Here is a 26,781-nt window from a genome sequence, read left to right as displayed (position 1 = left end):
AAAAGTTGTTTCGGGCGGCCTAGTTAAAAGAGTTAAATTAAAACATTTAATAAAAAACAAACTAGTTGGGCTAAAATGAATACTTACACAGAAGGGTCACATAAGGTACCAGTCAAAAGTTTGGACACACCTACTCATTGAAGTACATTTTTTTTTTTTTACTATTTTCTAAATTTTTGAATAATATTGAAGACCTCAAAACTATGCAATACCACATATGGAATAATGTAGTAACCAAAAAACTGTTAAACAAATCAAAATTTACTTCATATTTCATTTACATTTTACATTTACATCATTTAGCAGACGCTCTTATCCAGAGCGACTTACAAATTGATGCATTCACCTTATGATATCCAGTGGAACAACCACAGTACATCTATATCTTTTTTTTTTTTTGGGGGGGGGGGGGGTAAGAAGGATTACTTTATCCTATCCCAGGTATTCCTTAAAGAGGTGGGGTTTCAGGTGTCTCCGGAAGGTGGTGATTGACTCCGCTGTCCTGGCGTCGTGAGGGAGCTTGATCCACCATTGGGGTGCCAGAGCAGCGAACAGTTTTGACTGGGCTGAGCGGGAACTGTGCTTCCGCAGAGGTTGGGAGGCGAGCAGGCCAGAGGTGGATGAACGCAGTGCCCTTCTTTGGGTGTAGGGACTGATCAGAGCCTGAAGGTACGGAGGTGCTGTTCCCCTCACAGCTCCGTAGGCAAGCACCATGGTCTTGTAGCAGATGCGAGCTTCAACTGGAAGCCAGTGGAGTGTGCGGAGGATATTTGAGATTTGAGATTCTTCAAAGTAGCCACCCTTTGCCTTGATGACAGCCTTGCACTCTCTTGGCATTCTCTCAACCAGCTTCATGAGGTAGTCACCTGGAATGCATTTCAATTAACAGGTGTGCCTTGTTATGTCTTAATTTGTGGAATTTCATTTCTTCTTAATGCGTTTGAGCCAATCAGTTGTGTTGTGACAACGTAGGGTTGGTATAAGGAATATAGCCCTATTTGGTTAAAGACCAAGTCCATATTATGGAAAGAACAACTCAAATAAGCAAAGAGAAACTACAGTCCATCATTATTTTAAGACATGAAGGTCAGTCAATATGGAACATTTCAAGAACTTTGAAAGTTTCTTCAAGTGCAGTCATAAAAACCATCAAGCACTATGATGAAACTGGCTCTCATGAGGACCGCCACAGGAAAGGACCCAGAGTTACCTTTACTGCAGAAAATAAGTTCATTAGAGTTAACTGCACCTCAGATTACAGCCCAAATAAATGCTTCACAGAGTTCAAGTAACAGACAAGTAACAGACATCTCAACATCAACTGTTCAGAGAGAACTGCAGAGAGAACTGCATGAATCAGCAATTCATGGTCGAATTGCTGCAAATAAACCACTACTAAAGGACATCAATAATAAGAAGAGACTTGCTTGGGCCAAGAAACACGAGCATCTGACATTAGACCGGTGGAAATCTGTCCTTTGGTCTGGTTAGTCAAAAAATGGTATCTTTGGTTCCAACCTCCGTGTCTTTCTGAGACGCAGAGTAGGTGATCTCTGCATGTGTGGTTCCCACCGTGAAGCATGGAGGAAGAGTGCAAGGGCTATTTGACCAAGGAGAGTAATGGAGTTCTGTATCAGATGGCCTGGCCTCCACAATCACCCGACCTCAACCCAATTCAGATGGTTTGGGATGAGTTGGACCGCAGAGTGAAGGAAAAGCAGCCAACAATATGGGAACTCCTGACAGGTTGCATCACCGCCTGGTATGGCAACTGCTCGGCATCTGACCGTAAGGCGCTACAGAGGGTAGTGTGAACGGCCCAGTACATCACTGGGCCAAGCTTCCTGCCATCCAGTACCTATATAATAGGCGGTGTCAGAGGAATGCCCATAAAATTGTCAGAGACTCCAGTCACCCAAGTTATAGACCTTTTTCTCTGCTACCGCACGGCAAGCGGTACCAGAGTGCCAAGTCTAGGACCAAAAGGCTCATCAAAGCCATAAGACTGCTGAAACAATTCATAAAATTGCCACCGTAAGTTTTACATTGACCCCCCCTCTCCCTTTTGTACACTCACTGTTTGTTACCTATGCATAGTCACTTCGCCCCCACCTACATGTACAGATTACCTCAACTAGCCTGTACCCCCGTACACTGCTCGGTGCCGGTGCACCCTGTATATAGCTTCCACACTGACTCGGTACCGGTACCCCCTGTATATAGCCTCCACACTGACTCGGTACTGGTGCCTCCTGTATATAGCCTCGTTATTGTTATTCTTATCGTGTTACTTTTATTATTACTTTTTATTATAGTCTACTTGGTAAATATTTTCTTCTTATTGAACTGCACTGTTGGTTAAGGGCTTGTAAGTAAGCATTTCATGGTAAGGTCTACACTTGTTGTATTCGTCGCATGTGACAAATACAGTTTGATTTGAACTCCTTCAAGACCATTGGAAAAGCATTCCAGGTGAAGCTGGTTGAGAGAATGCCAAGAGTGTGGAAAGCTGTCATCATGTCAAAGGGCGGCTACTTTAAAGAATCTCAAATATAAAATATATTTTGATTTGTTTAATACTTTTTTTGGTTAATACTTGATTCCATATGTGTTATTTCATAGTTTTGATGTCTTCACTATTATTCTACAATGTAGAAAATAGTCAAAATAAAGAAAAACCCTTGAATGAATAGGTGTGTCCTAACTTTTGACTGGTACTGTATAAGGTCACATAGTCAGCAAAGACTACGGAAGAAGCTAGTGTTGTCGTCGTCCCCTCCCTCGGGGAAACACTGTGCAAAGAAATATAGAAAAGTAAAGAGGGGAATGAGCAAAGGGAGTGGGACGGGGGAGCTGAGATAGCGATCGTGATCAGTGTCAGAACTCAAAGCATCTCTTCCTCGTTCTCTAATCGTTTGTCACTTTGGAACACTCTACCACCTCCATCAGAGCTATCTAGTGTGACAGGCTGCCAGTGGGAATTCAGAACGAGCTAGCTAACTGGTAAACACATGTAAGCATCCAGAGAGTGACGCAAGGCAAGCCAGCCACAGAACGAGCTAGCTAACTGGTAAACACATGTAAGCATCCAAAGAGTGACGCAAGGCAAGCCAGCCACAGAACGAGCTAGCTAACTGGTAAACACATGTAAGCATCCAGAGAGTGACGCAAGGCAAGCCAGCCACAGAACGAGCTAGCTAACTGGTAAACACATGTAAGCATCCAGAGAGTGACGCAAGGCAAGCCAGCCACAGAACGAGCTAGCTAACTGGTAAACACATGTAAGCATCCAAAGAGTGACGCAAGGCAAGCCAGCCACATAACGAGCTAGCTAACTGGTAAACACATGTAAGCATCCAGAGAGTGACGCAAGGCAAGCCAGCCACAGAACGAGCTAGCTAACTGGTAAACACATGTAAGCATCCAGAGAGTGACGCAAGGCAAGCCAGCCACAGAACGAGCTAGCTAACTGGTAAACACATGTAAGCATCCAAAGAGTGAGGCAAGGCAAGCCAGCCACAGAACGAGCTAGCTAACTGTTAAACAAGCCTCACAAGATAGGCTACTGCAAGGCAGCCACACACAACAAAAACTAGCAAACTGGTACACAAGCACCCCGTTTACTGCAAGGCAAGCCAGTCACACAGCATGAGCTAGCTAACTGGTACACAATGCATCCAGTCAGGGTACCCTAAGTCAGGCCTGCCGCACACAGAATGGGCTAGCTAACTGGTACGCAATGTCAGAATCTAGAGAGTACTGCAAGCCAGCCAACACATGAGTATGAGCTAGCATCCACCGAGGGTACGCAAAATATCATCCAGTGTTCTGCAAGCTAGTCACACAGCAAAAGCTAGCTAACTTGTACACTAGCATCCAGAGAGTACTGCACGTCAACCACCTAAATCCACAACATACACAATCCTCCAAACCCAACGACATAAAGAACACTGAGGATTAGTGGATCCCTGGGATAAAAAAAACTCAAATACTTCCCATAGAAGTGTACTAAGTTGAAATGCACAACAATGGCACAGCAGTCTCTGTGCTGAGGTAAGTGTTCAGAAGAGACATCAATCTCTTTGCATGTATTTAAAGTGGACCAAAGATTCTGATCTCTCTCTCTCTCTCTCTCTCTCTCTCTCTCTCTCTCTCTCTCTCTCTCTCTCTCTCTCTCTCGTGCATCGGTGATGATTAAAACCTTCCCCAACCAGAAACCGTGGATTGATGGCAGATTTTGCACAAACCACTGCTTTTAATCATGACATGACTGAATGCAAACAGTATAGCTATTCCCGCCGCAAGGCAATCAAACAAGCTAAGTGTCAGTATAGAGACAAAGTAGAATTGCAATTTAACGGCTCAGACACGAGACGCATGCGGCAGGGTCTACAGTCAATTACGGATTACAAAAAGTTAACTAGCCCGTTGCGGACACCGATGTCTTGCTCCCAGACAAATTAAACAACTTCTTTGCTCTTCTTTGCTCGCTTTGAGGACAATACAGTTCCACTGACATTTAACGGCCCAGACGGCATCCCTAGCCGCATCCTCAGAGCATGCGCAGACCAGCTGTTCCTGTTCCCAAGAAAGCTAAGGTAACTGAGCTAAATGACTATCACCCCGTAGCACTCACCTCCATCATCATGAAGTGCTTTGAGAGACTAGTCAAGGATCATATCACCTCCACCCTACCTGACAGCCTAGACCCACTCCAATTTGCTTACCGCCCCAATAGGTCCACAGATGACGCAATCACACTGCACACTGCCCTAACCCATCTGGACAAGAGAAATACCTATGTAAGAATGTTATTCATCGATTACAGCTCAGCATTTAACACCATAGTACCCTCCAAACTCGTCATTAAGCTTGAGACCCTGGGTCTCGACCTCGCCCTGTGCAACTGGGTCCTGGACTTTCTGACGGGCCACCCCCATTTGGTGAGGGTAGGAAACAACATCTCCACCCCGCTGATCCTGAACACTGGGTCCCCACAAGGGTGCGTTATCAGCCCTCTTCTGTACTCTGTGTTCACCCTTGGCCATGCACGCCTCCAACTCAATCACCAAGTTTGCAGACAACACTACAGTGGTAGGCTTGATTACCAACAATGACGAGACAGCCTACAGGGAGGAGGTGAGGGCCCTCAGAGTGTGGTGTCAGGAAAATAACAGCGCCTCTTCAACCTCAGGAGGCTGATGAAATTTGGCTTGTCACCGAAAACACTCCCAAACCTTTACAGATGCACAATCGAGAGCATCCTGTCAGGCTGTATCACCGCCTGGTATGACAACTGCTCCACCTACAACCGTAAGGCTCTCCAGAGGGTAGTGAGGTCTGCACAACGCATCACCGGGGACAAACTACCTGCCCTCCAGGATACCTACACCACCCGATGTCACAGGAAGGCCAAAAAGATCATCAAGGACATCAACCACCCGAGCCACTGCCTGTTCACCCCGCTATCATCCAGAAGGTGAGGTCCGTACAGGTGCATCAAAGCTGGGACCGAGAAGCTGTTTTTCAGTCTCTATCTCAAGGCCATCAGACTGTTAAACAGCCATCACTGACATTGAGAGGCTGCTGCCAACATACTGACTCAAATCTCTAGCCACTTTAATAATTATAAATTGGAAGTAATAAACATATCACTAGTCACTTTAAACAATGCCACTTCATATAATGTTTACATACCCTACATTACTCATCTCATATATATTTTAGTCATTTAGCAGACACTCTTATCCAGAGGGACTTACAGTAGTAAATACCTACATTTCATGCATTTTTTGGAGGGGGCCCCCCGTGGGAATTGAACCCACAACCCTGGCGTTGCACACACCATGCTCTACCAACTGAGCCACAGGGATTGTACTGTACACAATCTACTGCATCTTGCCTATGCCACACGGCCATCGCTTATCCATATATTTATGTGTACATATTCTTATTCATTCCTTTACACTTGTGTGTATTAGGTGGTTGTTGTGAAATTGTTAGATTACTTGTTAGATATTACTGCACAGTCGGAACTAGAAGCACAAGCATTTCGCTACAGTCGCATTAACATCTGCTAACCATGTGTATGCGACAAATAAAAATGTCATTTGATTTGATTTACATTTGACCAGGGCTTATAGGAATCTGGTGAAAAGTAGTGCACTATGTAGAGGAACATGATGCCAAAAGGGACACAACCTCTGTCTATCCTGTGCAGCCGACTATGCCAGACCTCTTTCATGTTAACACATTCACACCTACAGTGGTTCTTCCTTTAAAAGTTTTTGAGCTTATGACACAACCGTTTGTGGAAGATGGTGACAGATTGTGGTAAATTGCATCATTCTGGCAACAATGGCCGACACTTAAATAACGTGCCATAGAATTCTGCGGCACCCTGCTAGCTCTGCTGCAGTACACCGTAACGGTGTATTTTCTCCCAGTGTTTCTGTTTCAGCAGATATAGATAAAGACATGTTATTTGCAGAATAACTGGAGGAGTCATGTCATTTAGTGTTGACGTTCATTCCCCTCCAGGGTTCGGACACGATGCTTCCAGAGTGGAGCTGAGATAGGCAGGTGAGTTCTTCAGAGAACACAAAGCACCTCTGTCATAAAGCCACATTTAGTTAAAACCACAGGGAAGTTTCTAGCTGACGTGGAATGCTATTTCTCCTGGCTAGCCTGGCGTATAGCTGTGAGAGAGTAACTGTTATAAAATCAATGCATACCACTGTCAGATACATTCGTGACAATGTGCATTGTGAGCTGCAATGATATATCTAGGAGGACTGGGGACTTGGGAATGTGGACTGGGGAATGGGGAATGGGGACTAGGGACTGGGGAATGTGGAATGTGGAATGGGGACTGGGGAATGTGGAATGTGGACTGAGGAATGGGAACTGGGGAATGGGGACTGGGGACTGAGGAATGGGGAATGGGGACTGGGGAATGGGGAATGGGAACTGGGGAATGTGGAATGTGGACTGGGGAATGGGGAATGGGGAATGGGGACTGGGGAATGGGGACTGGGGACTGGGGAATGGGGAATGGGGACTGGGGACTGGGGAATGGGGACTGGGGACTGGGGAATGTGGAATGGGGACTGGGGAATGGGGAATGGGGACTGGGGAATGGGGAATGTGGAATGGGAACTGGGGAATGTGGAATGTGGAATGTGGAATGGGGACTGGGGAATGGAGAATGGAGAATGGGGACTGGGAACTGGGGACTGGGGAATGGGGACTGGGAACTGGGAACTGGGAACTGGGAACTGGGAACTGGGGAATGGGGACTGGGAACTGGGGACTGGGGAATGGGGACTGGGAACTGGGAACTGGGAACTGGGAACTGGGGACTGGGGAATGGGGACTCGGGACTGGGGAATGGGGAATGAGGACTGCAATGCCTTTCTATTTCAGGTCAAGATTTGTTCTTGTAACATTTGCATCATTTAGGCTACACACATCCGTCAAGTTTGTTTCTTTGCTACAGTAAGAAACTGTTATTCCACCCAACCCAAGAACAAGTGATGAAGAGTTGTGCTGTGGTCCTAATTGACATTACATGAAGCTTTTTCACAGCAGGCTGAACAGCAGGACTTTTCTCCCTCTTAGTCAGAGAGAGCAGAGTGACGGTCCAGTGAAACCACACAGCAGCCCAGAGTCCCTCAGCCGTCGCTCTCTCTTTCACTCAGACGCACTCCCTGTGTGTGTGTGTGTGTGTGTGTGTGTGTGTGTGTGTGTGTGTGTGTGTGTGTGTGTGTGTGTGTGTGTGTGTGTGTGTGTGTGTGTGTGTGTGTGTGTGTGTGTGTGTGTGTGTGTGTGTGTGTGTGTGTGTGTGTGTGTGTGTGTGTGTGCGTGCGTGTGTGTGTGTGTGTGAGTTCATTCCCCGCAGCCATCATTCTCTCCTCTCACTCAGCCAGACTGAACCCTGTCCCTTCTCCTCTCTCCCGTCCTCCCCCTCCCCCACCAACCCCAGGGCCCCGGAAACATCCATTCCCATAAATCATTAGCCGATAAAGAAAAAAAAAGTATCTCTGAAAACATCAAAGGGAAACTATTTATTAATTTGGCACCTGTGGGCTCTCCCCTGACCAATTACACCCTGTAGCTTAAGGTTAGAGACTCCAACAACTCCAACTCAGTCTCACAGTTTCATCCGTCCAGTGTCTCGCTAAGGCGCTGATGACATCACTCAGTGGTAGACTTGACCCTGCACGACTCAGAGTCTGCTTTCCAAATGGAACGCTATTCCCTATTTAGTGCACTACTTATTTAGTGCACTACTTTCCCTAAATAGGGAATAGGGAATAGGAAACAGGGAATAGGGAATAGGAAACAGGGAATAGGAAATTGGGAATAGGAAACAGGGAATAGGAAACAGGGAATAGAGAATAGGAAACAGGGAATATGGAATAGGAAACAGGGAATATGGAATAGGAAACAGGGAATAGGAAACAGGGAATATGGAATAGGAAACAGGAAATAGAGAATAGGAAACAGGAAATATGAAATAGGAAACAGGTAATAGGAAACAGGGGATAGGAAACAGGGAATAGGGAATAGGAAACAGGGAATAGGAAACAGGGAATAGGAAATAGGAAACAGGGATATGGAATAGGAAACAGGGAATAGGAAACAGGGAATAGGAAACAGGGAATAGGGAATAGGAAACAGGGAATAGGAAACAGGGAATAGGAAATAGGAAACAGGGAATAGGAAACAGGGTATAGGGAATAGGAAACAGGGAATATGGATTAGGAAACAAGGAATAGGAAACAGGGAATATGGAATAGGAAACAGGGAATAGGGAATAGGAAACAGGGAATAGGAAACAGGGAATAGGGAATAGGAAACAGGGAATAGGAAATACACCCTGGCACAATCAGAGAGGCTGTGATCTGGTCTTCTTTAATCCTGACGGTGGGCAGCCTTCGCTAACAGGCCTAACTACAAAACACACACACACACACAAGCTTGCACACACACACATAAACACACACACACACACACACACACACACACACACACACACACACACACACACACACACCGTACCATCCAGCCCATAGCCAAACATGGCACAGTTGTGTGTGATCGTTCAGGATAAAATACTTCCATCATTAGGATCATGTATAATTTGTTCTGGAATTCCTCGTTGAGGTTACTATAGTAACATAGTTTACCACATCAGTCACAGGCTTCATTATTAAGTGCATGGATGATGTCGTCTCCACAGTGAGTGTGCGTACATACCCCAACCAGAAGCCATGGATTACAAGCTACATCCCCACTGATCTAAAGGATAGAGCTGCCACTTTCAAGGAGTGGGGCACTAATCCGGATGCTTATAAGAAATCCCGTTACGACTTCCGACGAGCCATCAAGCAGTCAAAACGCCAATGCAGGACTAAGGTCGAATCCTCGTCGGATGTGGCAGGGCTTGCAAACTATCACGGAATACAAAGGGAAACCCAGCCGCGAGCTTCCCAGAGTGTGTCATCTCACTCGCCATAGCCGATATGAGGGAAACCTTTAAACAGGTTAACATTCAGTCAGATTACCAAGATGTGTGCTTTGCTGACCAGCTGACAAGTGACTTCACTGACATTTTCAATATCTCCATGACTGACTCTGTAATACCAACATGTTTCAAGCAAACCACCCTAGTCCCTGTGCCCAAAAACGCCAAAGTAACCTACCTAAATCACTGTCGCCCTGTAGCACTCTCATCTGTAGCCATGAAATGCTTTGAAAGGCTGGTCATGGCTCAAATCAACATCATCTACCCAAACACCCGGGACCCACTCCAATTCGCATGCCATCGCAACAGATCCACTGATGACACAATCTCTATTGCACTCCACACTGCCCTATCCCACCTGGACAAGAGGAAGACCTACGTGAGAACGGTGTTCATTGACTACAGCTCAGCGTTCAACACCATATTGCCCTCCAGTGTGGTGCAAAGACAACAGCATCTCCCTCAATGTCAGCAAGACAAAGAAGCTGATCGTGGACTACAGGAAATGAAGGGCAGAGCACACCACCATCCACATCAACGGGAAACTGTAGTGGAGCGGGTCGAGAGCTTCAAGTTCCTCGGTGTCCACATCACTAAGGAATTATCATAGTCCAAACATTTAACACAGCACGACAACACCTCTTCCCCCTCAGGAGGTTGAAAAGATTTAGGAATTCAAAAATGTCTACAGCTGCACCATTGAGAGCATCTTGACTGGCTGCATCGCCGCATGGTATGGCAACTCCTTGGCATCCGACCGGAAGGCACTACAGAGGCTAGTGCGTACGATCCAGTACGTCACTGGGGCCGAGCTCCCTGTCATCCAGGACATCTATACCAGGCAGAGTCAGAGGAAGGCCCTGAAAATTGTCAAAGACTCCAGCCACCCAAGTCTTAGACTCTTCTCTCTGCTACCGCACGGCAAGTGGTACCGATGCAACAAGTCTTGAACCAACAGGACGCTAAACAGCTTCTACTCCCAAGCCCTAAGACTGTTATATAGTTAGTCCTGGTAGCTATTGGTTAACTATTTAACTATCTGCATTGACCTTTTCACTCATCGCATATCCTACTGTTACTATTTATTATCTATCCTAGTCACTTTATCCCTTCCTAGTATATGTACATATCTACCTCAATTACCTCGTACACCTGCACATCGATTTGGTACTGGTATCCCGTTTATATAGCCAAGTTATCGTTACTCATTGTGTGTTTATTCTGTGAATTTTTATTTTATAATTATTTCTCTCTGTATTGTTGGGAAGTATTTATGTTGTTTATGAAGCTTGTGACAAATACAATGTGTTGTAGCTACTGTAATTAGTGTTGCTCTAGAACCAAATAAAAGACCTTTGGCCTTTAAAAAAAAAAAAGATTTAACTTGGCAAGTCAGTTAAGAACAAATTCTTATTTACAATGACAGCCTACAGGGGAACAGTGGGTTAACTGCCTTGTTCAGGGGCAGAATGACAGATTTTTACTTTGTCAGCTCGGGGATTCAATCTTGCAACCTTCTGGTTACCAGTCCAATGCTCTAACCACTAGGCTACCTGCCGACTTGCATTATGAGTTTGTTCATGTAATATCAGGCAGACCTTTTACATCTTTAAGCTGTGTTGCATAAGAAAGACAGTACATATTATTTACTGTACATTGGCCAAATGCACTGCATTACAGTTTCCTGAGTCTTCTTCATTTGTTGAATGCTTTGGTCAATATGGTAAAATCATATATAGCTTTTTTGCATCATATCTAGAAAAATATTTTGCAAATACATCTCGCAATATACTGCATGGATTATTTAATTGCATCGTTCAATATTCTTCCATAACTATCCTTCCACTACTTCTACAGAATGTAGGAGATAGACAACAGACAGCAACAGTAGACAATAGTATCACAGTATTGGTGATAGTATACAGTCTACTTCTACAGAATGTACTGTAGACGACAGAAGACTGACAGCAAGTAGCTTTTTTTATTTTCTTTTTCTCTCCACTAAAAGTCTGCAGGCACAACCTACCGACGATGGTTGCTCTTTTTGGCAGGATAGTGACAGCTCCCACTGCTGCTTCCTCTAGCTGATGGACAGGGCTGTTCTTGGCTCCCCAGCTGTCTGAACCGATCCACAGGAAATGACCCACCTGGTCAGCTCTCTTACTGGCATTCAGGATACCCCTGCAATCAGACACACAGATAGAATGAATAGGATAGCATAGAATGGAACAGTACATTATAGTCCATATTGCAAATTGAAATGTGTATTTTTTTGCTATGCATCATCTCAAGCAACCCAGACTCCATAGAAACCCACACACACACACACACACACACACACACACACACACACACACACACACACACACACACACACACACACACACGCGATTCACAGCAGAGTTATTCAAACAGTACATTGATCTATCAGTCACACAGCTCCGTACAGCAGTTATTCAAACAGTACATTGATCTATCAGTCACACAGCTCCATACAGCAGTTTTTCAAGCAGTACATTGATCTATCAGTCACACAGCTCCATACAGCAGTTTTTCAAACAGCACATTGATCTATTAAATTAGTCACACAGCTCCGTATCTATTATATATTATCCTTGTACTCCTCAGTAACATGTTCATGTACATTTTTTACATAGAATTTTTTTTGGTCATTTAGCAGAAGCTTTTATCCAAAGTGACTTACATCTTAAGATGCATTCATTTTAAGATAGCTAGGTGTGACCACCATATATCACAGGAAGTATATATCACAGGCACAGGAAGTACACTTTCTCCTCTAATACTATTATTGTTATACTATAGCTATCAGTAGAGCCAGAGCTAGAACGATAGAACTGCTAGGCGGGTGAAGTACAAGTGTTGGTTCAGGAAAGGAAGGGGATTATTTAAGTTACTCTTTGAAGAGGTAGGGTTTACGGGTGCTGTCCTAGCTTCAGGGGGAAGCTGGTTCCAACATTGGAGTGCCAGGACAAAGAAGAGCTTGGACTGGGCTGAGCGAGAGCTGCCCTACTGTAGGATGGCAGAACGGAGTGCTCAGTTTGGGGTGTAGGGTTTGAGCATAGCCTGAAGGTAGGGAGGGACAGTTCCTCTTGATGCTCAGTAGGTAAGCACCATGGTCTTGTAGTGGATGTGAGCTTCGACTGGAAGCCAGTGGAGAAGGGTGTAGGAGCGTGGTGACATGGGATAACTTGGGATGGTTTAAAACCAGGCGGACTGCAGATTTCTGGATAAGTTGCAGGAGTTTGAAGGCACAGGCCGGGAGCCCAGACAAGAGCAAGTTGCAGCAGTCCAGATGGGAGATGACAAGTGCCTGGATTAGGACCTGTGCCGCTTCCTATGTGAGCAAAGGGTCGTACGTTATGGATGTTGTAGAGCATGAACCTGCAGGAGTGAGTCACTGCTTTGATGTTTGCAGAGAACATCAGGGTGTTGTCCAGGGTCACGCCAAGGTTCTTTGCACTCTGAGAGGGGGACACTATGGAGTTATCAACTGTGAGGAAGAGGTCTTGAAGGAGAAGAATGGTTGATTGTCATCGGCATAGAAATGATAGGAGAGACCATGTGAGGATATGACAGAGCTGAGTGACTTGGTGTATAGAGAGAAGAGGAGAGGGCGTAGAACCGAGCCCTGGGGGACAACAGTAGTGAGAGTATGTGGTGCAGACACAGATCCTCTCCACGTCACCTGGTAGGAACAATGTGCCAGGTAGGATGCAATCCAAGAGCCTGAGACGCCCAGCCCTGAGAGGTTGAGAGGAGGATCTGATGGTTCACAGTATTGAAGGCAGAGGATAGATCTAGGAGGATGAGAACAGAGGAGAGAGAGTCAGCTTTGGCCGAGCCTAGAGCCTCTGTGACAAAGAGAAGAGCAGTCGTGGTTGAGTGACCCGTCTTGAAGCCTGACTGGTTAGGGTTAAGAAGACCGTTCTGAGAGAGATAACGAGAAAGTTCATCAGAGACAGCACGCTCAAGTATTTTGGAAAGAAAAGAAAGTAAGGATACAGGTCTATCATTTTTTTTACGTCAGATGAGTGGAGTGTTGGTTTCTTGAGGAGGGGAACAACTCCGGCCATTTTGAAGTCAGAGAGGACGCAGCTAGCGATCAGGGATGACCTGATGAGGGAAGTGAGGAATGGGAGAATATCTCCAAAGAGAGGGGAGAAAAAGGTCAATGCGTAGGGTAGTTTTTCCATTCTATTTCCTCTGAACAAAGAGATAGCGTGACGAGATATTTCCTCAGTTTTTGTATATTGTCTTGAAAGATAAATCAACCGGATGCTGAGTTATATCCGGTTTGATGTGGAACTACAGATCAATTACTCAACCACACATTGCATTGTGGTCTTGCGATCACAACAGAAATACAATTTCACAAGAACTGTGACAAAGACTGAAACTTCAATATTTACTGCTGTAAAATGGCTGTGGTGTTGTTGGTTTTGTTCTCCCTACAATAGTAGGTTTACATACTGTACGCACGATCAGTGTTTTAAAGCAGGTGCTGAGGATCAAAACGATTTGTTCAGCAGAAAGTACAAGACAAGTCTACGGGACTGTGATCATATCATCTAAGCTCAGATATGGTTTTACTGAAACAATGATTCGACCCTTTGATGAAGACCAAAGTGTTCGATACGTTGTTTCATTATTAATCCGCATGGAACTATTTGACTGCTGTGTGTGGAGTCCTCCCCTTTCTGCATACACAGGGATACATCATTAGCCCTCTTAATCGTTGTCACACATTATGCTTGGTGAGATAATGAACAGGAGATACATAGTGCTGTGAGAATGGCACCAACTACAAAATGTGTCAGCATTAAATTAAACATTATTGAAAGGAATTAAGTTGACATCGTCCTGAAACTTCTTTCAGCTTTTCAGTTTTAAATTCCTAGGACTCAGCAGTTCTTGAGCTGCCAGAACAATATTTAAAATCTTGCTTTGAGTGCCAGCACACGGAAATCCCTAGGCTTTAGCTAAAAGGGCTAAAAACGAGTAGATACATACCGTATGTCCTCATCTGAGGCGAAGAGGATGACTGCCCGGGCGTAACGAGTGTCCAGAAGCAGCCTGATGATCTTGTCGAAGTTCTCCTGCTTGTGATTGTGAGGGATCTTTAAGGACTGAGCGATGCAGATCCCACCTGAAATAGAAAGAGGGAAAATGATGAGCTTCCGGTAAGGTACCTCAAACTGGGAGAAGCACCTGGAAGAAGAACGCTAACTACTAAAAACTACAAAAATTACATTTGTAAAAAAAAAAAGAAAAAAAAAAGATAGAAAATAAATGAAATATGTACAACAATTTTTTTTACATAAATCCGACGAACATCGAACCACACTGATTTGAACTGAGGTACACTACTCCACGTGTAACAAAAGGCTTTGTATTAACAGGCTATTACATACTTTACAATTCCGTACAATATGAAATCCCATAGACATGTTGAAACTAAATATAGGTGAGCTATACATCACAAAGCCTTTTGCACACAGTCATTAATTGTACATCTTAGCGTCTGTTACAAGTACATATTAAATATCTACTGTAGGCTACAGTACTGTATAAAATGGTCCATAGCTATGTTGAACAGGGAAGACAGAGACTAAAAATAATAAATATATAGAAACAATATAATATCTGTGCAGAATATAAAACATTCCAGCAGTGTGTTTAAAAGCACTGCTGCCATATGTTGAGTTAAAATTAGATCCTTGTTGTAACAGAGATCACCCAAAAGGGTTTGAGAAGAAAAACCTGCTAAAAACCGGTAGGTTCCCTCAGATGCCTGAGAAATGTACAACAGCATGTATTTACAGTTTTCCCATTGACAACAGCATGCTAACGATCACCCACAACATTTATTTGACAGACCCTTTAACCAGGAGCAGCATTTTTAAGAACATGGTGCCTCATACCCGGGAACAGCGATAAAACGAAGGAGAACTACACCGGATAACACAAACCTATAAAGTATGGTGTCCCTGAGGGATTAAAAAGCAATGCAGCATATTACTGTGACGCTAAATAGGCTGCATTGTTAAATAATACTGGAGCCTCCAACAGAGTTGCAATTCCACAGCCTGTTCTGACCCAGCCTATCCAGTCGGTTCTGTTTGTGTTGTCATGACTCTATTCCAGGAAGGAACCTCGTGCTGTGAGCGTTGCATGAAACCAAAAATTGAAGCCAAAACATTATACAGTAGAATGTGGAACATAAATAGATGTTTGTGGCACAAAATATAGATTAACATACTGATTATACAGAACAGAGAGATCATTTTGTTTGTACAGTTCTTCACCTAATTACCAGTTTATCCATATATTATTTTGTGTATGATCATGATGTTATTTTGTGCACATCACGGGATGTGCAGTTAGCAGTGTTAGGGACATGAATAGAGACCAACACACTGATTATACAGAACAGAGAGATAAACAGTGTTAGGGACATGAATATAGACTAACACACTGATTATACAGAACAGAGAGATAGCAGTGTTAGGGACATGAATAGAGACCAACACACTGATTATACAGAACAGAGAGATAGCAGTGTTAGGGACATGAATATTGAGTTAGTAGATTATGATTGTCCTTCTGAAAAGACAAATAATCAAAAATGGAGGCGTTTCAGTGTTGTTGTTTTTTTAAACAATTAGCTATCCGTTTTATATTTTCTAAGACACTTAAACATTTTATACCTGTAAAAGCTTTTTTTTTAAGTGTTTTATTTCGGGACCATTGTTTTAGTGCTGGATTCTACCATCTCCTGGAGCTAACAATAGCAGGCTAGCTCCGGCTAGCTAGGTTACCTGGGTTGGGGCAAAATGGTTTTGTTACAGTCTAATGCTACAGGAATGTTATGGGCTCCCGAGTGGCACAGCGGTCTAAGGCACTGCATCTCGGTGCAAAAGGCATCACTACAGTCCCTGGTCTGTCACCTACTGTTAGTCGACCAATTAAATTCCTCTAGAGAGGATGTCACCACACAATCAGAGGTTGAATAAATTGATGAAGACAGGCCTTGTAGATAACAGTGTCACACTTTATTTGGATAGTCTGGATCGTCCATCTGTACATGATCTACAGACGGTCATACAAACGTATCTGTTGAAAAGAAACTGCTTGCTAAGGGTACAGTTAGGGTTAGGTTTAGAGTAAGACTTGGCAATGTTAGGGCAAAGGTTAAGCTTAGGGTTAAGGTTAATGGATAGTTATCTCATAGTGTCCACAGATGGACTATCTAAAGAAAATGTAACAATTGTAATTCATCCCTCATCTATGGATTTAGACTTAAATATATACAATATATATATATAATAATGTATCCAACAAAAACACTATCTGACCATTGTGCATGTAGTAATTCATTCCTTTGTCGAATAGTATTATCAATTATTATCAATTATCAACTATTATCAATTCTGGTTTAATTTGAAATCCAAACACGTATCACTGTATGTAGCTGCAGAATAAGTATTTATTTCCTCTGAAAAGGGACACAGACATTCCCTGATCCTCCGGTTAGTATTAGCAACATATCAATGCAACACAAAACACCAACAGGAGACAAATAGGTGATGGTTTAAGAAATGACCAGAATGGTTGATGGCAAAGTGTTTCCTGAGAAAGAGAACGAGAATGAGAGAGAGAAAAAAAGAGAGAGATAACTTTTGTGAGTATAATATTTACTGTCAATTATTTTGAGGGAGAGAGAAAGAGAGAGAGAGAGAGAGAGAGAGCGGGAGAGAGAGTGGGAGAGAGGGAGAGGGAGAGAGAGAGAAATAGATTTTTATTTGGATTTCATGTAATGGACATACACAAAATAGTCCAAATTGGTGAAGTTAAATGAAAAAAATTACTTGTTTAAAAATATTCTACAAATTAAAAAATCGGAAAAGTGGTGCTTGAAGCCCCTAAATAAGATCTGGTGCAACCAATTACCTTCAGAAGTCACATAATTAGTTAAATAAAGTCCACCTGTGTGCAATATGTGTCACATGATCTGTCACATGATGTCAGTATATATACACCTGTTCTGAAAGGCCCCAGAGTCTGCAACACCACTAAGCAAGGGGCACCATGAAGACCAAGGAGCTCTCCAAACAGGTCAGGGACGAAGTTGTGGAGAAGTACAGATCAGGGTTGGGTTATAAAAAAATATCAGGAACTTTGAACATCCCACTGAGCACCATTAAATCCATTATTAAAAAATTGAAAGAATATGGTACCACAACAAACCTGCAAAGAGAGGGCCGCCCAACAAAACTCATGGACCAGGCAAGGAGGGCATTAATCAGAGAGGCAACAAAGAGACCAAAGATAACCCTGAATGAGCTGCAAAGCTCCACAGAGGAGATTGGAGAATCTGTCCATAGGACCACTTTAAGCCATACACTCCACAGAGCTGGGTTTTATAGAAGAGTGGCCAGAAAAAAAGCCATTGCTTACAGAAAAAAATAAGCAAACAAGTTTGGTGTTCGCCAAAAGGCATGTGGGAGACTCCCCAAACATATAGAAGAAGGTACTTTGGTCAGATGAGACTATGTAGCTTTTTGGCCATGATGGAAATCACTATGTCTGGAGCAAACCCAACACCTTTCATCACCCCGAGAATTACCATCCCCACAGTGAAGCATGGTGGTGGCAGCATCATGCTGTGGGGATGTTTTTCATTGGCAGGGACTGGGAAACTGGTCAGAATTGAAGGAATGATGGATGGCGCTAAATACAGTAAAATTCTTGAGGGAAAACTGTTTCAGTCTTCCAGAGGTTTGAGACTGGGATGGAGGTTCACCTTCCAGCAGGACAATGATCCTAAGCATACTGCTAAAGCAACACCTGGCACCACCCAGCCAGGTCTCTGACCTCCTCCCTATAGGCTGTCTCATCATTGTCGGTGATCAGGCCTACCACTGTTGTCATCTGCAAACTTAATGATGCTGTTGGAGTCGTGCCTGGCCATGCAGTCGTGGGTGAACAGGGAGTACAGGAAGGGGACTTAGCACGCACCCCTGGGGGGGCTTCAGTGTTGCGGATCAGCGTGGCAGATGTGTTGCTACCTACCCTCACCACCTGGGGGTGGCCCGTCAGGAAGTCCAGGATCCAGTTGCAGAGGGAGGTGTTTAGTCCCAGGTTCCTTAGCTTAGTGATGAGCTTTGAGGGTACTATGGTGTTGAACGCTGAGCTGTAGTCAATGAATAGCATTCTCACATAGGTGTTCCTTTTGTCCAGGTGGTAAAGGCAGATCTGGTTTCAAATAGTGTTTGTTATCTTTTCAAATACTTTAGCTGTGCTTGAATGAGCTCGGCCTGGTGCAGTGAAACCAATAGAATAGTCCCAAAAGGGCAAACCCCAAACCCTGCCCATCTGGAGCTCCAATTAGGGTCGACGGAATGCTCAGAGTATTTGAAAGAGAAGGTACTGGATGCTATTTGAACCAAAATATAGAGCAAATCCTAAAACCGTCTCAAATTGAAGGTATGTCAGAGAGCTTGTCAGACTCATCTCTCTCTCCCTCTATATCTATTTCTCACCGATCTCTTTCTCAGCCTATATCTCTCTCTGCTACAGTGCTGATGGCTCATACAGTACCAAATGAGAGAGTGAGTAGAGTAAAGAGAATATTAGTTTGACAGACAGCTTCTCATAATTGGGTCTTCAGAGCATGTTGATGTATTACTTTTTTATCACAGTACTTCAAGAACCATCAGAGCACTCCATGAAGTAAAGCACTTCTCATCAATACCGGTACAATTTATATATGAGAGAGAGTGAGAGTGAGAGTGAGAGTGAGAGTGAGAGAGAGAGAGAGAGGAGAGAGAGGAGAGAGAGAGGAGAAAGGAGAGAGAGAGGAGAGAGAGAGGAGAGATGAGAGAGAGAGGAGAGAGAGAGTGAGAGTGAGAGTGAGAGTGAGAGAGAGAGAGAGAGAGAGAGAGAGAAAGAGAGAGAGAGAGAGTATGAGAGGGTGAGAGTATGAGAGAGAGAGAGAGAGAGAAAAAAAATCATTACTGTATAATGAAGGAGAGGTAGGAAGAGAGGAAAGTAGTGACTATCAACATGCAGCAATCAGAGAGAACCTGAGATGATTGAATAAACACAGTGGAGACGCTTCACAATCAGAACGTTGAGAGACAGACATTCCGCTGCGGAATAGTCACTGCTCATTTGCAATTTTTAAATTGTCGGAATGTCAATGAACCAATCAGCATCCCTGCTGGGTCCTTGAGGACAGAGGAATCATAATAATTCCAATCCTGGGTGATCTCATCGCTTGTCTCACTTTAATGAAACTGTTATGGGATAGGATAGGTGGGTCCCAACTGTTCATTTGGCTCAATGATGGGGAGGATTATGTTGTATTTGATGAGAATCCAGTAGTAGTGAAGTCAGGAACAACAGATAACAAATCCTTGGTGGTATGATAAAATTACTTTGTAGAACATAGAGTGAATGTGTGTTTGCGCTCGCTGATATATCAATTACATGACAACTATACGTACACATTTACATGTACATATCAGTGTTTGTAAATGTTTATCTTTCAGTGCATGTTATGACTATACATATTATGTATACAGTACCAGTGAAAAGTTTGGACACGTCTACTCATTCAAGGGTTTTTCTTTATTTTTACTATCTTCTACATTGTAGAATAATAGTGAAGACATTAAAACTATGAAATAACACATATGGAATCATGTAGCAACCAAAAAAGTGTTAAACAAATCGAAACTATTTTATTTTACAAGGCAAAGGGTGGCTACTTTGAAGAATCTTAAATCAAAAATATTTTGATTTGTTTAAGACTTTCTTGGTTACTACATGATTCCATATGTGTTATTTCATAGTTTTGATGTCTTCACTATTATTCTGCAATGTAGAAAATAGTAAAAAATAAAGAAAAACCCTGGAATGAGTAGGAGTGTCCAAACTTTTCACTGGTACTGTACATAATAATGTATGTATTTGATTACCATACAGTCAAAAGTCAATCGTATATTGTTTTACATTGCGGTGGGCAGAGATTACAGGGTGGGAGCCAAGGCAGGGTTTCTGACCACAGTAAAAGACATGGTGTTAATGTATATGAAGAGATGGACCTGCCTGTATAAAACACTTCCACCATGGGTGGTAAAGAGATGGACCTGCCTGTATAAATCACTTACACCATGGGTGGTAAAGAGATGGACCTGCCTGTATAAATCACTTACACCATGGGTGGTAAAGAGATGGACCTGCCTGTATAAATCACTTCCACCGTGGGTGGTAAAGAGATGGACCTGCTTGTATAAATCACTTACACCATGGGTGGTAAAGAGATGGACCTGCCTGTATAAATCACTTCCACCGTGGGTGGTAAAGAGATGGACCTGCCTGTATAAATCACTTACACCATGGGTGGTAAAGAGATGGACCTGCCTGTATAAATCACTTCCACCATGGGTGGTAAAGAGATGGACCTGCCTGTATAAATCACTTACACCATGGGTGGTAAAGAGATGGACCTGCCTGTATAAATCACTTCCACCATGAGTGGTAAAGAGATGGACCTGCCTGTATAAATCACTTCCACCATGGGTGGTAAAGAGATGGACCTGCCTGTATAAATCACTTCCACCGTGGGTGGTAAAGAGATGGCCCTGCCTGTATAAATCACTTACACCGTGGGTGGTAAAGAGATGGACCTGCCTGTATAAATCACTTACACCATGGGTGGTAAAGAGATGGACCTGCCTGTATAAATCACTTACACCATGGGTGGTAAAGAGATGGACCTGCCTGTATAAATCACTTCCACCATGGGTGGTAAAGAGATGGACCTGCCTGTATAAATCACTTCCACCGTGGGTGGTAAAGAGATGGACCTGCCTGTATAAATCACTTACACCATGGGTGGTAAAGAGATGGACCTGCCTGTATAAATCACTTCCACCGTGGGTGGTAAAGAGATGGACCTGCCTGTATAAATCACTTACACCATGGGTGGTAAAGAGATGGACCTGCCTGTATAAATCACTTCCACCATGGGTGGTAAAGAGATGGACCTGCCTGTATAAATCACTTCCACCATGGGTGGTAAAGAGATGGACCTGCCTGTATAAATCACTTACACCATGGGTGGTAAAGAGATGGACCTGCCTGTATAAATCACTTACACCATGGGTGGTAAAGAGATGGACCTGCCTGTATAAATCACTTCCACCGTGGGTGGTAAAGAGATGGACCTGCTTGTATAAATCACTTACACCATGGGTGGTAAAGAGATGGACCTGCCTGTATAAATCACTTCCACCGTGGGTGGTAAAGAGATGGACCTGCCTGTATAAATCACTTACACCATGGGTGGTAAAGAGATGGACCTGCCTGTATAAATCACTTCCACCATGGGTGGTAAAGAGATGGACCTGCCTGTATAAATCACTTACACCATGGGTGGTAAAGAGATGGACCTGCCTGTATAAATCACTTCCACCATGGGTGGTAAAGAGATGGACCTGCCTGTATAAATCACTTCCACCGTGGGTGGTAAAGAGATGGACCTGCCTGTATAAATCACTTCCACCGTGGGTGGTAAAGAGATGGACCTGCCTGTATAAATCACTTCCACCATGGGTGGTAAAGAGAAGGACCTGCCTGTATAAATCACTTCCATAATGGTTGGATATACCACAGAAGGACAAGGTACAAGACACATCAAAGGGCACAGCACAAATGGCACCCTATTCCCCGGCTCTAATTGAAAGTAATGTGCTATATTGGGAAAAGGGTGACATTTTGGGACACAGGGTAGGCTTACACTCAACACTATTTTGAAAGAGGGCTAACCTCCCGTCAAATGGGTGGATATCCACCATCCATTACACTGATGGGATGACTATGTGGTGTGGATCAGGTGGACTAAGAACTACTAGGGAATCAGGCTAGTCCCAGGAATACACACAGGTGTTAGGTATTTGTGTACAGGTATGTTAATAACCACATCCTAATAGTAATATTTGTGTACAGGTCTGTTAATAACCAGATACTAATAGTAATATTTGTGTACAGGTCTGTTAATAACCAGATACTAATAGTAATATTTGTGTACAGGTCTGTTAATAACCAGATACTAATAGTAATATTTGTGTACAGGTCTGTTAATAACCACATCCTAATAGTGTTTGGTGGTGAGGGAAGGGAGCAATAAGTAGAACGATGGACAGGTGGATGAGCTCATAGGAAGTTGTTTGGTAACACCGGCCGTAAGAAGGTTTGGTATGATTTTATGATCGCTGTGATGGAACCACATGTTATGGTGCAGACATCTATATGTACTCATTCTCTGCTCTGTGTGTGAACCCACTCAAACAACAGTGTGAGCATTCATTTTAATGTTTGGGAAACAAAAATTGTAGTTACAGTGCATTCGGAAAGTATACAGACCCATTGACTTTTTCCACATTTTGTTACGTTACAGCCTTATTCTCAAATGGATTTTTTTATTTTTTTCCCCCCTCATCAATCTAAACACAATACCCTATAATGACGAAACAAAAACAGATTTTTAGATATGTTTGCAAATGTATTCAAAATAAAAAACAGAAATATTACATTTACATAAATATTCAGACCCTTTACTAAGTACTTTGTTGAATCACCTTTGGCAGCGATTACAGACTTGATTCTGCTTGGGTATGATGCTACAAGCTTGGTACACCTGTATTTGCGGAGTTCCTCCGATTCTTCTCTCCAGATCCTCACAAGCTCCGTCAGGTTTGATGGAGAGCGTTGCTTCCCAGCTATTTTCAGGTTCACGTCCGGGCTCTGGATGGGCCACTCAAGGACATTCAGAGACTTGTCCCAAAGCCACTCCTGCATTGTCATGGCTGTGTGTTTAGGGTCGTTGTCCTGTTAGAAGGTGAACCTTTGCCCCAGTCTGTCCTGAGCGCTCTGGAGCAGGTTTTCATTAAGGATCTCTCTGTACTTTGATCCATTCATCTTTCTCTCGATCCTGACTAGTCTCCCAGTGCCTGCTGCTGAAAAACATCCTCCCCAGCATGATGCTGTCACCACCATGCTTCACCGTAAGGATGGTGCCAGGTTTCCTCCAGACGTGACGCTTGGCATTCAGGCCAAAGAGTTTCATCAGACCAGATAATCTTGTTTCTCTCATGGTCTGAGAGTCTTTAGGTGTCTTTTGGCAAAGTCCAAGAAGGCTGTCATGTGCCTTTTTACAGAGGAGTGGCTTGCGTCTGGCAACTCTACCATAAAGGTCAGATAGGTGGGGTTCTGCAGTGATAGTTGTCCTTCTGGAAGGTTCTCCAATCTCCACAGAGGAACCCTGGAGCTCTGTCAGAATGACCATCAGGTCTTGGTCACCTCCTGACCCTGACCAAGGCCCTTATCCTCGATTGGTCAGTTTAGGTGGGTGGCCAGCTCCAAGAGGAGTATTGGTGGTTCCAAAAGTCTTCCATTTAAGAATGATGGAGGCCACTGTGTTCTTGGGTGACCTTCAAAGCTGCAGAATTTTTTTGATACCCTTCCCCAGATCTGTGCCTCGACACAATCCTGTCTCTGAGCTCTACGGACAATACCTTCGACCTCATGGTTTGTTTTTTGCTCTGACATGCACTGTCAACTGTGGGACCTTATATAGACAGGTGTGTGCCATTCCAAATCATGTCCAATGAATTGAATTTACCACAGCTCGTCTCCAATCAAGTTGTAGAAACATCTCAAGGATGATTAAAGGAAACAGGATGCAGCTGAACTCAATTTTGAGTCTCATAGTGAAGGGTCTCCATACTTGTATAAACAAGGATTTTATTTTATTTTTAATACATTTGCAAAAATTTCTGAACCTGTTTTTTGCTTTGTCATTATGGGCTATTCAATACATAGTCACTGCCATCTATTTTCTACATCCAGTTTCTATGCCCCCTTTCACAGGGCAAGAGTGGTCACTGAATGGTTTGGTGAGCATGAAAATGATGTAAACCATATGTCATGGCTGTCTAAGTCATCTCAGATCTCAAACCAAATTAACACTATTTGGAGAGTCTGGAGTGGAACCTGAGACAGTGTTTTCCACCACCATCAACAAAATAACAAATTATGGAATTTCTTGTGGAAGAATGGTGTCGCATCCCTCCAATAGAGTTCCAGACACCTGTAGAATCTATGCCAAAGTGCATTGAAGCTGTTCTGGTTCGTGGTGGCCCAGCGCCTTACTGAGAAACTATGTTGGTGGTTCTTTTATTTTGGCAGTTACCTGTATGTCTGTTGCACAGAATATATATATATATATATATACACATTATTACTGACCACATTCACGCCACAGATGCACAGTACTTCCTGCTGCCAGTAAACAATACATTGACAAGACAATAGCCTTGAACTTGCTGTGGCTTCGTAGTGTGGTCCCAGGCAGGCTGTAACAACTTGCTCAGTAAGCAAGGAATCGATGATTCACAAGGGCATGAAACACCAAGAGACTACCATTGCTCTTTAATCGTTAAAGTTGGGGCTACGACAATATAGTTGATAAATCACTATCTTAAACAGAAGGAATGGAAAGTGGAAAGTTCAAAAGGACAGATGACTAAGATATATACTTGCTATAGTTGGGGGTTTCTGTCATTGTTTTGTTCCTTTTTGTTTGTTTCGTGACTTCTTGGGGAAGGAGACTCTGGTAGATAGTGAGAGGTCCTGGGGGGAGGAGACTCTGTTAGATAGTGAGAGGTCCTGGGGGGAGGAGACTCTGGTAGATAGTGAGAGGTCCTGGGGGGAGGAGACTCTGGTAGATAGTGAGAGGTCCTGGGGGGAGGAAACTCTGGTAGATAGTGAGAGGTTCTGGGGGGAGGAGACTCTGGTAGAGAGTGAGAGGTCCTGGGGAGAAGAGACTCTGGTAGATAGTGAGAGGTCCTGGGGAGAAGAGACTCTGGTAGATAGTGAGAGGTTCTGGGGGGAGGAGACTCTGGTAGATAGTGAGAGGTTCTGGGGGGAGGAAACTCTGGGAGATAGTGAGAGGTTCTGGGGGGAGGAAACTCTGGGAGATAGTGAGAGGTCCTGGGTGGAAGAAACTCTGGTAGATAGTGAGAGGTCCTGGAGGGAGGAGACTCTGGTAGATAGGGAGAGGTGATGGGGGAGGAGACTGGTAGATAGTGAGAGGTCCTGGGGGGAAGAGACTCTGGTAGATAGTGAGAGGTCCTTGGGGGAGGAGACTCTGGTAGATAGGGAGAGGTCCTGGGGGGAGGAGACTCTGGTAGATAGTGAGAGGTCCTGGGGAAGGAGACTCTGGTAGACAGTGAGAGGTCCTGGGGAGAAGAGACTCTGGTAGAGAGTGAGAGATCCTGGGTGGAAGAAACTCTGGTAGATAGTGAGAGGTCCTGGGGGGAGGAGACTAGTAGATAGTGAGAGGTCCTGGGGGGAGGAGACTCTGGTAGATAGTGAGAGGTCCTGGGGAGAAGAGACTCTGGTAGATAGTGAGAGGTCCTGGGGAAGGAGACTGGTAGATAGTGAGAGGTCCTGGGGAGAAGAGACTCTGGTAGATAGTGAGAGGTCCTGGGGAGAAGAGACTCTGGTAGAGAGTGAGAGGTCCTGGGGGGAGGAGACTCTGGTAGATAGTGAGAGGTCCTGGGGGGAGGAGACTCTGGTAGGAAGTGAGAGGTCCTGGGGGGAGGAGACTCTGGTAGATAGTGAGAGGTCCTGGGGGGAGGAGACTCTGGTAGATAGTGAGAGGTCCTGGGGAGAAGAGACTCTGGTAGATAGTGAGAGGTCCTGGGGAGAAGAGACTCTGGTAGATAGTGAGAGGTCCTGGGTGGAGGAGACTCTGGTAGATAGTGAGAGGTCCTGGGGGGAGGAGACTCTGGTAGATAGTGAGAGGTCCTGGGGGGAGGAGACTCTGGTAGATAGTGAGAGGTCCTTGGGAAGGAGACTGGTAGATAGTGAGAGGTCCTGGGGAGAAGAGACTCTGGTAGATAGTGAGAGGTCCTGGGTGGAGGAGACTCTGGTAGATAGTGAGAGGTCCTTGGGAAGGAGACTGGTAGATAGTGAGAGGTCCTGGGGGAGGAGACTCTGGTAGATAGTGAGAGGTCCTGGGGGGAGGAGACCCTGGTAGATAGTGAGAGGTCCTGGGGGGAGGAGACTCTGGTAGATAGTGAGAGGTCCTGGGGGGAGGAGACTCTGGTAGATAGTGAGAGGTCCTTGGGAAGGAGACTGGTAGATAGTGAGAGGTCCTG

General features: G+C 44.2%; 1 protein-coding gene across 1 annotated transcript in view; it reads right to left on the bottom strand.

The window, feature by feature from the left end:
• Positions 1-26,781, bottom strand: part of LOC115207272 (metabotropic glutamate receptor 7-like) — a 361,353-nt gene that overhangs the window by 186,492 nt on the left and 148,080 nt on the right. The window contains exons 3-4 of the mRNA XM_029774252.1: positions 14,561-14,696; positions 11,556-11,710 (exon numbers count right to left, since the gene is read on the bottom strand). Coding sequence (XP_029630112.1) covers positions 11,556-11,710; positions 14,561-14,696 — 291 coding nt within the window. The remainder of the gene's footprint in view (positions 1-11,555; positions 11,711-14,560; positions 14,697-26,781) is intronic.

Source organism: Salmo trutta, chromosome 14 (genome assembly GCF_901001165.1).
Source record: "Salmo trutta chromosome 14, fSalTru1.1, whole genome shotgun sequence".
Classification (NCBI taxonomy): domain Eukaryota; kingdom Metazoa; phylum Chordata; class Actinopteri; order Salmoniformes; family Salmonidae; genus Salmo; species Salmo trutta.
The sequence above is the reverse complement of the archived record's forward strand: the minus strand, read 5'-3'. Positions and strand labels throughout refer to the sequence as shown.